The sequence below is a fragment of the Microcaecilia unicolor genome, chromosome 13 (assembly GCF_901765095.1).
Source record: "Microcaecilia unicolor chromosome 13, aMicUni1.1, whole genome shotgun sequence".
NCBI classification, from domain to species: domain Eukaryota; kingdom Metazoa; phylum Chordata; class Amphibia; order Gymnophiona; family Siphonopidae; genus Microcaecilia; species Microcaecilia unicolor.
In genome coordinates this window covers 37,857,709-37,870,415 of record NC_044043.1, presented here as the reverse complement: position 1 = coordinate 37,870,415, position 12,707 = coordinate 37,857,709, and the positions used below count along the sequence as shown (strand labels likewise).

Here is a 12,707-nt window from a genome sequence, read left to right as displayed (position 1 = left end):
TCCCGTTTTTCTTATGACCAAGGCACAAAAAGGTGCCCGAACTGACCAGATGACCACCGGAGAGAATTAGGGATGACCTCCCCTTACTCCCCCCCAGTGATCACTAACCCCCTCCCACCCTCAAAAAAAATCCTTAAAAATATTTTGTGCCAACCTCTATGCCAGCCTCAAATGTCATACTCAGGTCCATCACAGCAGTATGCAGGTCCCTGGAGCAGTTTTAGTGGGTACAGTGCACGCCATTCAGGTGGACCCAGGCCCATCCCCCCCTACCTGTTACACTTGTGGTGGTAAATGTGAGCCCTCCAAAACCCACTGTACCCACACATCTAGGTGCCCCCCTTCACCCGTAAGGGCTATGGTAGTGGTGTACAGTTGGAGGTCTCAGCACACAAGGTAAGGGAGCTATGTACCTGGGAGCAATTTATGAAGTCCACTGCAGTGCCCCCTAGGGTGCCCGGTTGGTGTCCTGGCATGTCAGGGGGACCAGTGCACTACGAATGCTGGCTTCTCCCACGACCAAAGGGCTTGCATTTGGTCATTTCTGAGATGGGCGTCCTTGGTTTCCATTATCGCCGAAAATCAGAAACGACCAAGTCTAGGGACGACCATCTCTAAGGACGACCTACATTTCAAGATTTGGGCGTCCCCGACCATATTATCGAAACGAAAGATGGACATCCATCTTGTTTCGATAATACGGGTTTCCCCGCCCTTCCATCGGGACGTTTTGCAAGGACGTCCTCAGCAAAACTTGGGCGTCCCTTTCAATTATGCCCCTCCACGTTACGCAGTGGTGACACCCAGTGGTAAGAGTGCAGAGGTGCATGGGTACCGGACTATGGAAGGAAATGCAGTCTGTAACCCCTGACTGCACATTATCATTAGAATGAGGAGTGGTTAGCAGCGGGCTAAGAACAAGGGAGACAAAGGATCAGATCCCACCTATGCTCCTTATGACCTTGGACAAGTCACTTAGGGGGCAATTCTTTAAAGTGGTGCCTAGAGGTAGGCGTTGCCTATGTATGTCAAAGGCGCCATTACATTAAGAGTTAGGTGCCTCTGGGCATATTTTCAAAGCACTTAGCCTTCCAAAGTTCCATAGAAACCTATGGAACTTTGGAAGGCTAAGTGCTTTGAAAATATGATGGAACTTTGGAAGGCTAAGTGCTTTGAAAATATGCCTCTCTGTGCACTAAGTGCTATTCAATAAAGTGGCATCTATGAGCCATAACAACTAACCGCATAAGGGACGTACATGGGTGGGCCATTGGCGTGTCTCCCAGTTATATGAATAGCTTATAGAATACTATGAACTAAGTGTGCCAACTTTTGCCTGGTGTTGACATGGAGGCATATTTTCGAAGCACTTTGGGAGGCTAAGTTCCATAGGTTTCTATGGAACTTTGGGAGGCTAAGTGCTTTGAAAATGAGCCTGAAAGTGTAAGAAGGCACACCTACAGATGGGTATGCCAATGCCAACCTTACACTAGTATTCTACAATGACATCTTTTGGTGCCAAGATGGCATTATAGAATTGGCATTTAAGGGGAAATTTTATAAATGGTGTCCAAAGTTAAGTGCCGGGAAGCTCTGCGCTAACCCTTTATAGCATACTAGTTTAATGTGGATCTAATGCCTAACTCTGGGCACAGCCCTTACACCTGCTGAAACCTGGTGTAAAGGCTGGTGTGCAACTAATGGCAGTAGGGTGTGTAAATAACCCTATTTGATAACATCACACCTTTTCCGGGAATGTCCATGATTTGCCCCCTTTTGAGTTACACGCTATAAAAGTTAGGTGCAAATTTTATACAAGAGGGCACAAGGCAGATCTACGTGTAACCCCAGTGGAGGAGTGGCCTAGTGGTTAGGGTGGTGGACTTTGGTCCTGGGGAACTGAGGAACTGAGTTCAATTCCCACTTCAGGCACAGGCAGCTCCTTGTGACTCTGGGCAAGTCACTTAACCCTCCATTGCCCCAGGTACAAATAAGCACCTGTATACAATATGTAAGCCGCATTGAGCCTGCTATGAGTGGGAAACCGCGGGGTACAAATGTAACAAAAAAAAAATGACTGCCAATTAACATCAATTATTGATGCTTAATGCCTCATTAACTAATCTAAGCCCAAATTTGGGTGACTTATATAGAATCTGGGGGTAAATGCCCAGCACTGGGATGCCTAGACTGAGGCGCCAATTTTAGAATTATCCTTTTAATCCTCAATTGCCTCAGCTACAAACAGACTATAAGTCTTCTGGGGACAGGGGAAAGTCTACTGTACTTGAATGTAACTCATCTTGAGCTACAAACTGAAAAGGGTGCGAGCTAAACCTAAATTCAAAAAAGGAGATGGTGCACTAGACAAAAAATGGACAGAGGGGGAAAGAGAGTTGGGTCATGGTGGATCAGTATTCAAGGCATCACAATCTCAGTATACCCTGTTTCCGACAGTTGTCAGCACAAGAAAACACTAAAAATATCAACCTGAATCATGTAGCCCCCTGAGGAAGTGGCATCCTGCCCTTTGACTACAGGGCACATCTTGAGAAAATCTTGAGAGGTCCCAAGTATTTACAAACTCATTCAGTTTATCTTACCGGTTCCATGCCGATCGCTGCTCCTTGGTGAAAGGTGTCACGGCTTGGACGTACTTTCCATTGGTGAGCAGAAAATCAGCGTATCGAACCATGTGGTGAATCCACAGGCATCCATCAGCAGTCAGGCCTAACACTCGCTTCTCCCTCAACGCTGCATCTTGTGGGGTCTCACCCAGCACCGGGAGACAGTTCAGGTGATGCAGAAGGCTGTGAAGGACAGGCAGCAGATGACGTCAAAGGACGAATCACATTTTCAAGTTAATTTGATTGGCTCTGATCCCACAACTTGCATTCCAAAGAGCTCTGTAAGCTTGTTACAAGCTCCAGACCAGGCAATGCAAACCATGTTACCCACATAAGAGAATTATAGGCATGCTTGTCCTCAAAGAATAATTGTGATCTGATGAGAATTGTTGAAATCGAGCGAATTCAACAATGGGCCTTACAAAATATTTTGAAGCTTAATAAAGCCTAAGTTCTTTGATTTAGAAATCCTGGTACTTCCACACATAAGCAGTTTACGATATCTCACAATAGGATTTTTCCTATTGAAGATAAATCGAGAATCCTAGGGGTAATCCTTTATTCTTTGTTGACTTATAAGCCGCAAATAAACCAGCTTTGAAATTAGTTCATATGCTAGTATTGACACACTTGGACGATTGTAATGTCCTTTACTTAGGTTTATCTGCTAAATTATTAAGGACCCTTCAACATCTCCAAAATACTTCAGCCACGTTGAAGTATTTTTAATTTTAATTTTTAATTTTAATTTTTAAACTTAAAAATTTGACAGTATTTCATCTCACATAGCAATATCGCACTGGCTTCCAGTTCGTGAAAGAATATTGTTTAAATCTGTTTGTATGATCTTTCAGGCTATTTATAGCGTTACATCTGTTCTAGTAACTAATCTGGTTTGTATACTTCTTTTTAGAGATTCTTCCCGTTTGCAAAAATTTGATGGTTCTTTGTCCTCCAGTTTTTAAAGGAGTAAGGTTTACCAGGATGGCTGATACTGTTTTTATTTTTTCTGCAGTCTCCTATTGGAATTCTCTACCTCTGCGTATGAAAACTGAGTTGAACTATTTTGCTTTCTGTAAAAAACTTAAAACTTTTTTATTTGATAAAAAGCAGCTGTACAGTAGGACTCTAAAATATTATTTTTTTTAGTATGAATTTAAAGATGTCGTGATGAATTTTAGATGATGAATTGTAGTGGTGTCACATTGTATTTATGACCTTCGATGTAAACCGCATTGGACCCAGATATGGGGATATAGCGGTATATAAGAGATGTATCGGTATAGGTATAAATGTTTTAAATGAATAAACCGGCCAGGAGACTTTTCTGGATGGTTAAATCACCTTGAATATCAACCCCAAAATACACAGCACGCACTCTAGTGGCAACATTAAATCTCTAAAACCAAACCTAATCAAAAGGCGTATAACAATAAAAATAATAATAATAATTACCTGAAAAAAGAGTATCCCATCAAGGCCCGTGTTGCCTCATCCAAAGGGGCAGTGAGGACAGCCTCTGTCTCAGGAATACTGCAAGTCACCTTTTTAGCTTCAAAGAAAGCATGGAAGAAGATAAACCTGGAATGAGAGACAACAGAAGGAATAAGACACTTTGAGCTTTCTGGACAGACCAGTACAGGCTCTTTGTATTCTTTCCAACCCAACAAAATGCTGGAAAGAATTATACATAAGGGATCAAAAATGGCTGCCCATCCAACTGTCTGTCTGGGGACAAAACAACTCTCTGAAAAAAACAGGAACTTATTTGGAGTGGCAGAAACAAACAGGGAAGACATCAAATTCAAAACTGGGCCAGAGTAGACCAGGGCTTCCAGAGAAATTAAGACCATAAAACAATAAACCCTAGAATCTATATAATGTGACCAGAGTTGCGCATGCAAACAGGTTGTATTCTGTTTTGCGTAAAATTATCTTAACAAGCCAATCAGCACCGATAATTGCCACTTCACAAGCAATTATTGACGCTAATTGGCATTAATTAGAATTGCAGAAAAAAGGAGTAAGGAAACGAAAAATGAGAAAGCCAAAGCTGGTGTTTACGTGTTTGTGAGGACTGGAGTTTCTCCTTCCTTTGCCCTTTTGTGACACACGCACAACTTGCTAAACGTGTTCTGTATGTTGTACATAAACTCAATCACGCTGCTGAAAAGGGGGCGTGGCCATGGGCAGGTCATGGGCGTTTCTAAAAATGATGCGCACTGTTATAAAACACACCTGCTCCACGCCTAACTTGGTCACCAGCACTGACATCAAGTTTTACTTGGCGTAAATTCCCGTGACTAGATTTAATCGCATAGACAGGTCCTAGGCATAGTCTATAAACCGTGCCTAACTTTAGGCATGGTTTATAGAATACGCCTATGCGTATTTCCGATTCTTACGGTGCCATATATAGAATCTAGTCCTAAATGAATAAAAATAAGAGAGACCCCTTACAAAACTTTGAAAGTACTTTGCAATTGTTTAAACATTTAGTATGACCTTTGAAAATACATTAGCATAATTTGTGTTCAAACTGTCCTTCTTCAACCTTGACACATTCATGAAGTCTTCAATGTCATTGAGCTGTTGGCACAATGAATTCTGGAGCAGAATTAAGAGCTCAAATCTCTTGCAATATTGATGCACTGGAGTTCCATCCTGTCGAAATTATATATATATATATATATATACACCAACCAACTTATCCAATTCGTCTCCAAAAAGCAAAGCGCCCTTAAAGGGAAGCGAACACAACTTTGCCTTGGACGCGGCATCTGCCAGCCAGCCCCGCAACCACAGGGCCCTTCGAGCCGCCACTGCAAGGGTCATGTTCTTCGCCGATGCACGCAACAAATCATATAGCGCATCTGCCAAGAATGACGAGCCCATCTCCAACTTTGCCAAATCCTGCACTAAGGCAGCTCTATCAACCTGCGGAGCATCTAGCAGCCGCTCAGCCCAGCGGAAACATGCTCGAGCCACCAGACCTCCACAAACTGAAGCCTGCAAAGCCAGCGCCGATAAATCAAAACTGCGCTTCAGAAATGTCTCCAATTTCCTGTCCTGAGGGTCCCGCAAGGCAGCCCCTCCATCTACAGGAATTGCAGTAGCCTTGGTCACCGCCGTCACTACGGCATCCACAGTTGGAGGCTTTAAAGAGTCTCTATCTTCCTGCGGAAGGGGATAGAGCTTAGCCATGGCCCGTGCCACCTTACAAGGTGCCTCCGGCGAGAGCCATTCCTGCGTTACCATCTCTCTAAGATCCGCATTCATAGGAAAGGTCCGAGATACCCTGCGGATCCCCTTAACCAACGGGTCCTGCTTTTCAGAGGGAGCCGGATCTACTGCCGGGTCAAACTTGAGCATAGTAGACACCTGCTCAATAAGATCCGCCAATTCCTCCCTGTGAAAAATGCGGACCACCGACGGATCCTCCCCGGGCACTGTCTCTCTATCTGGTCCGGACAAGGACCCCTCCTCCTCCTCCAGGGGACTAAAGTCGCCCTCTGACTCTGGAGGAGAAAAACAGTCCAGGTCTTCAGCCCACTCAACACGTGGCCTCTTAGCGCTCAAGCCCGCCCCCGGACTAAGGGGCTCCGTGCGCGATGGTCCCGCCTGCCAGGCTTGAAATAAGGACCAAACAAATTCAGGAGGGAAACCCATCCTTCCCGAAACGTCCCCTCCCGAAGCACCAGCCACCGGGCTGCCCTGAGGGCCGCTGACTAAATCCGGGATTCTCGGGCCCGAATCCAAAATGGCGGCGGTTCCCGCCAAAACCGGGACCGCCGTTGAACCGCTAGCCGAAGCCCCAGCAACCTCCTGCAAGGCTGGCGCGGGAAGTTCCGCCGCTAACACCGGCGGAGCGGAGGCCTGAGTCTTCGGTTCCCCGCAAAAGCGGCAGGAACCGCCAATCGCGTCGACCCCCCGACGAGCGCAAAAACGACAGCGAAGCGGCTTCGAGGACATCTTCGCGCCAAAAACCTCCCAAAGGTAAAGGAACTGGGAACTCACCCAAAGAAGCCACTCACAGCTCAACTTGCACGGCTGCCCAGCTCCGGCACTCCGGAGTGCAGCTGCACAGCTCTCCACAGCGTCTGGGTCTTTTTTTTTTTTTTTTTTTTAAACTTTATTGCAGCACCATTTGAGCCCTGCTGCTATTAAATCCCTGGCACTCAAGGCTGCAATATAAAACTGCAGCCGAGGCACAAAGCTGCCCAAACTGGAGAGCTAGCTCGGGGGAGGGACCCGGCCACCCGGGTGTGACACCCCAGGGGGGACAATGGCAGGCCCCAGCGGCACCGCCAATCCCCCGCACACAGAGTAGTCCAGGCACAGGGAAGTTCCTCAGGAATGATCAATAGACCAGGCTAAAACTCTCAACTGATCCCTGACTCCTACCAGACCGGACAAGCTGCACAGGCTGCCTGTCTACCCTCTGCTGAGACTGAGAAAATACTGGCTTTTGTGGGATGGGCACAGGTTATATGTACATAGTTGAAGTTAGTGTTCTCAGTCTCCCTCTGCTGGTAGGCGAGCATAACCCACGCGTCTTGACCGGTCTGGAGGGTCGATGAGGAAACACCGTATTTTTCGGACTATAAGACGCACCGGACCTTAAGACGCACCTAGGTTTTAGAGGAGGGAAATAGGAAAAAAAAAATTTCCTTTTTCCCTCCTCTAAAACCTAGGTGCTCCGGTGCGTCTTGTCCGAGTTCGGGATCGCCCTCCCCTACTCACGTCACACGATGTTCTCTGGTGGTCTAGTGACGTCGGGGCAGGAAAGAGCCCCCTCTTTCCTGCCCAGCGCGCTGCTCTCCGTCCTCCTGTATGCTGCCTGACGGTCTCGGCAAGATTCAAAATGGCCGCCGACACTTCGATTCTCGGCGGCCATTTTGAATCTCGCCAAGACCGTCAGTCAGGCAGCATACAGGAGGACGGAGAGCAGCGCGCTGGGCAGGAAAGAGGGGGCTCTTTCCTGCCCCGACGTCACTAGACCACCAGAGAACATCGCGTGACGTGAGTAGGGGAGGGCGATCCCGAACTCGGGGGGAGGGCGATCCCGAAATCGGACCTCGCTACCTTCGGACTATAAGACGCACCCCCCATTTTCCTCCCAAATTTGGGGGGAAAAAGTGCGTCTTATAGTCCGAAAAATACGGTATATAGGGCTTTTTTTGAGGGGGTACTTGGGGGTACCGAGTACCGGCACCTTTTACATTGTCTGCTAAAATGGACCCATGGTCCCCAAGTTTTAATGAAAGAGCTCAGGACCAACACACCAATTCTGCCTTGTCATAGATTCTGTGACTAGTTGTAGGGGGCCTGGCTAATGTGGGATGAGTCCCTCACAGATCAACCAACCCCTGAAGGTTGGCCTGGCATTTGAGTATCGCCTTTTTGTAGTTTTTGCAACTACATTCAAAGCGGTTTACATAGTATGTACAGGTACTTATTTGTACCTGGGGTGATGGACGGTTAAGTGACTTGCTCAGAGTCATAAGGAGCTGAAGTGGGAATTGAACCCAGTTCCCCAGGATCAAAGCCTGCTGCACTAACCACTAGGCTACTCCTCCACTGCACATATATGTGTGTGACATATTCATACATACATGAACACAGAGCTGGGACAGAAATAAACGTAGCAAGCACTGCATATTTTCCACACGTGCCCACATTCCCTCCCCCCCTCCCCAATTGCTGCCACACTCATAACTCTACTAGGATGGCTCATGATTCAAAGATATGTATCGTTTTCTTTGTTACGGGTTCTATTGTGAAATCTAATGAATAAACAGTAGATTTTCTTAATGGTTGCTTGCACAGTGATATCTATGACTGAGGGTGGTAATGACCACTGCGGTGAGCCAGATATACAGTAGCACTTGCTTAAAGAAGACGTCAAATATTAAAAAAAAAAAAAAAAAAAAAACACTTGCTTGAAGATGGACTCAACACGGTCTGTGTTTCGGCTATGCCTTCATCAGGAGTCCTGTTGCTCAGCAAGCAAAAACATACGCAGCAAAAATTACAATCCGCAGTGGACTGAATCAGCCCCACAGTCTCCTGCTTCCTCCTCTTTGTGCCCAAGGGCGTAGCTGACTGCTGAAGTTGGTGCCAAATTCTAAATGGCCTCCAGGCAGCTGTCTGGAAGAGACCCATCCCCGTGCAGCCTTTCCTCCTCCCCGGCATCTCTTCCAGCTGACAGAGGCCATTTAGAATTTGGCACCAACTTCAGCAGTCAGCTACACCCTTGGGCAGAAAGAGGAGGAAAGGGAATGGGACTTGATATACCGCCTTTCTGAGGTTTTTTGCAACTACATTCAAAGCGGTTTACATATATTCAGGTACTTATTTTGTACCTGGGGCAATGGAGGGTTAAGTGACTTGCCCAGAGTCAAAAGGAGCTGCAGTGGGAATCGAACTCAGTTCCCCAGGATCAAAGTCCGCTGCACTAACCACTAGGCTACTCCTCCACTAGCAACATTCCATGTAGAAGCCTGCCCTTGCAGATCAGCAACGCGGCCGCGCAGGCTTCTGACAGAAACAGAAGCCTGCGCAGCCACGTTGCTGCTCTGCAAGGGCAGGCTTCTACATAGAATGTTGCTAGTGGAATAGCAACATTCCATGTAGAATCTCAAATAGGGAAAGGGAAATGGGACTTGATATACTGCCTTTCTGAGGTTTTTGCAACTACATTCAAAGCGGTTTACATATATTCAGGTACTTATTTTGTACCTGGGGCAATGGAGGGTTAAGTGACTTGCTCAGAGTCAAAAGGAGCTGCAGTGGGAATCAAACTCAGTTCCCCAGGATCAAAGTCCACTGCACCAACCACTAGGCTACTCCGGAAGCAGGAGACTGTGGAGCTGATGCAGCCCACTGTGATTTTTGCCACGTATGTTTTTGCTTGCTGAGCAACAGGACTCCTGATGAAGGTGTAGCCAATACACAGACGGACCGTTTTGTGTCCATCTCCAAAGCAAGCAGTTTCTTTTAATATTTATTTGATGTCTTCTTCAAGCAAGTGTTATTGTATATTTTCAAGGACTTGTGCTTTTATTCTGGCTCACCGCAGTGCTCATTCCCACTCTTTTCTTGTTTGCTTTGAATTTTGTGGGAGTGTTTGATTTTCCCTTGTTGGTTGGACACAGTCCCTCATGAGAGACACCTGCGAAAAATGAAAAAGCCATGGGATAGGTGGCAACGTTCTGCTGTGCACTGGAACTGGTTGGAAAAAAAACAAAAAGCAGAAAATAGACAGTAGGGTTAAATGGCCAGTTCTCTAAATGGAAGAAGGTGAATAGTGAAGCGCCACACGGATCTGTACCGGGACTGGTGCTTTTTAACACATTTATAAACGATGATGAGTGAGGTGATCAAATTTGGAGTGGCCTAGTGGTTAGGGTGGTGGACTTTGGTCCTGAGGAACTGAGTTCGATTCCCACTTCAGCCACAGGCAGCTCCTTGTGACTCTGAGCAAGTCACTTAACCCTCCATTGCCCCATGTAAGCCGCATTGAGCCTGCCATGAGTGGGAAAGCGCAGGGTACAAATGTAACAAAAATAAAATAGATACTATTGGAGATTCTACATGGAATGTTGTTACTGTTGGAGATTCTACATGGAATGTTGCTACTATTGGAGATTCTACATGGAATGTTGCTATTCCACTAGCAACATTCCATGTAGAAGGCTGCGCAGGCTTCTGTTTCTGTGAGTCTGACGTCCTGCACAAGAAGCAGAAGCCTGCGCGGCCACATTGGTGATCCGCAAGGGCCGACCTCCACATGGTCCTGAGGAACTGAGTTCGATTCCCACTTCAGGCACAGGCAGCTCCTTGTGACTCTGGGCAAGTCACTTAACCCTCCATTGCCCCACGTAAGCCGCATTGAGCCTGCCATTAGTGGGAAAGCGCGGGGTACAAATGTAACAAAAATAAAATAGATACTATTGGAGATTCTACATGGAATGTTGCTACTATTGGAGATTCTACATGGAATGTTGCTATTCCACTAGCTCTTCACAAGTCCAAAGATAAGAACTGTGTGTGTGCAAACAGCTTATCTATATAGTGATTTTATTACATTTTTAGTTTTTTCGTATATAATATTTTATTATTATTATGTATTGATTTGGGTGCCCTCGGAAGATACCACTTTAAGGCAACTTCATTGTTTTTTGCCTAGTGGCATAGTCTCTCTTCATTGGGTCGTCCCTTTATTTGACTATTTATAAGTGCTGTTGCAAGCACACTCTACCAAGTGCTCAAAAAATATGCGTGCTCTGACGTCACGGAGGTGAATGGCTGCCTAGCCTGTTAGCTCCCGCACTCCCCCAACGTTAAGCAGCACCAAAAGCGCCATTCGCAAAAAAAAAAATAGACCAGCATCACATTTGGGGACGAGGTATAAATCGAGCTCCACAAAATGAGCAAAACCGCGGCGGCGGCACAGCGGGTAAGCGAAAAACCGCCGAAGAAACAAGCCGGGAAGAACCTCTCGCGCCCAGCTTCACCTGGCATGGCGGACTCGGAAGCGCCGGCTAGACACGTGGCGCTGAGCCCCGCGGCTAGAAGGGAGCATTCCCCAGCGGATTTGGCGAAATGCCTGGACGCGATTAGAGAGGAAATAAAGGCCTCCCGAGTTGAAATATTGGAGCACGTCGACGCTATAAGCCTGGACCTTAGGGAGCTGGGTGGCAGAGTAGAGACCATAGAGGAAAGGCTCGATGAACAGGAAGAGCAGCACAGCTTGATGAACTCACGCATTCTAAAGCAGCAAGAACAATATGACGAACTTAAATATAAAATGGATGACCTTGAGAACAGAGGAAGAAGACACAATTTGAGGTTCCGGGGAGTCCCCGAAAGCGGAGATATGGAAGATATCCAACTGCTGGTGAGGAACCTATGTGAAAAAATTATGGGTGAGGCCTGGGACCCTAGTGCAGCAGCCATGGACAGAGCACACAGAGTGCAGGGCCAGAGACTTGAAAATAGACCCAGAGACATACTTGTGAGATTCACCTCTTATGCATTTAAGGAGATGCTGTGGCAAAAAGCCCGGCAGCTTTCAACCCTGGAATACAATGAAGCCAGGATCTCAGTATTTCAAGACCTTTCGGTGTTTACACTGATGCAGAGAAGGGCTATGCGACCAGTGACTGAGGTACTGAACAAAGAAAAGATCGCTTACAGATGGGCCTTTCCATTTGCTATCTGCTTTGCGATCAAGGGGCAACAGTGCAGGACAAGGAAGGTGACAGATGCCTGGAAAAACCTACATGAGGCTGGGTTGACAAAGTCGGAGACGGTGCCCACGGAGATGGCGGGGACAACAAAAGCACGCATGCAAAAGTGGAAGAGAGTCCCGGTGAATGAGAAGACAGCGAGACTTCAGACTTGAAAGCACAAAGAGGACTTTGATTAAGAGTGGACTGTTCACAAGGTTTAACTTGAGGTTGAACGGAAGAGTGAATGCGTGAGAATGAAAGTTGCTTAATATGAGGTGAGCTGGTAGTGAGGAGGAGGAGGTGTTCAAATGCTGTATAATTGAATGGGGGGCACGTGTGAAGGAGGGGGACGGAACTGGGTGGGGCGTTGGCCTTCGCGGCCACTTTCCTCTGGTTACCCATGCAATGCCAGAGGGTATTGTCTGGTGAGTGGATGTTAAAGGGGGGGGGAGGGAGGGAGGAAGAAAGTCAGAGGGGAGGCTGGGGAGGGGGGGTTGGGTATACACCTTTCTTTGAACATGCTGATAGAACAGAATTGTTAAATGGTGGGCTATAAATTTTTCACTTATAATATAAAGGGCTTAAATTCTCCTTATAAACGGCACGCCCTTTGGCGTGAACTGCGTCTCGCGCAACCACAAGTGGTGTTTTTACAAGAAACACACCTTTTAAAAAAGCATGAGAAACTATTGTACTCTAAATGCTATCCACAGGTGGTGTGTGCTTCAGATGCCCTAGGAGTAAAAAAAAGAGGGGTAGCCATAATGTTCCACAAAATACCACAGTCCAGATCTTACACACTAGAAGAGATAGGGAGGGCAGATTCCTGTTTTTACATATTAGG

At 46.7% G+C, this 12,707-nt stretch overlaps 1 protein-coding gene across 1 annotated transcript in view; it reads right to left on the bottom strand.

Moving 5' to 3' along the window:
* Positions 1–12,707, bottom strand: part of MYBBP1A (MYB binding protein 1a) — a 124,587-nt gene that overhangs the window by 72,268 nt on the left and 39,612 nt on the right. Inside the window, exons 11-12 of the mRNA XM_030222434.1 lie at positions 4,083–4,208; positions 2,604–2,810 (exon numbers count right to left, since the gene is read on the bottom strand). Coding sequence (XP_030078294.1) covers positions 2,604–2,810; positions 4,083–4,208 — 333 coding nt within the window. The remainder of the gene's footprint in view (positions 1–2,603; positions 2,811–4,082; positions 4,209–12,707) is intronic.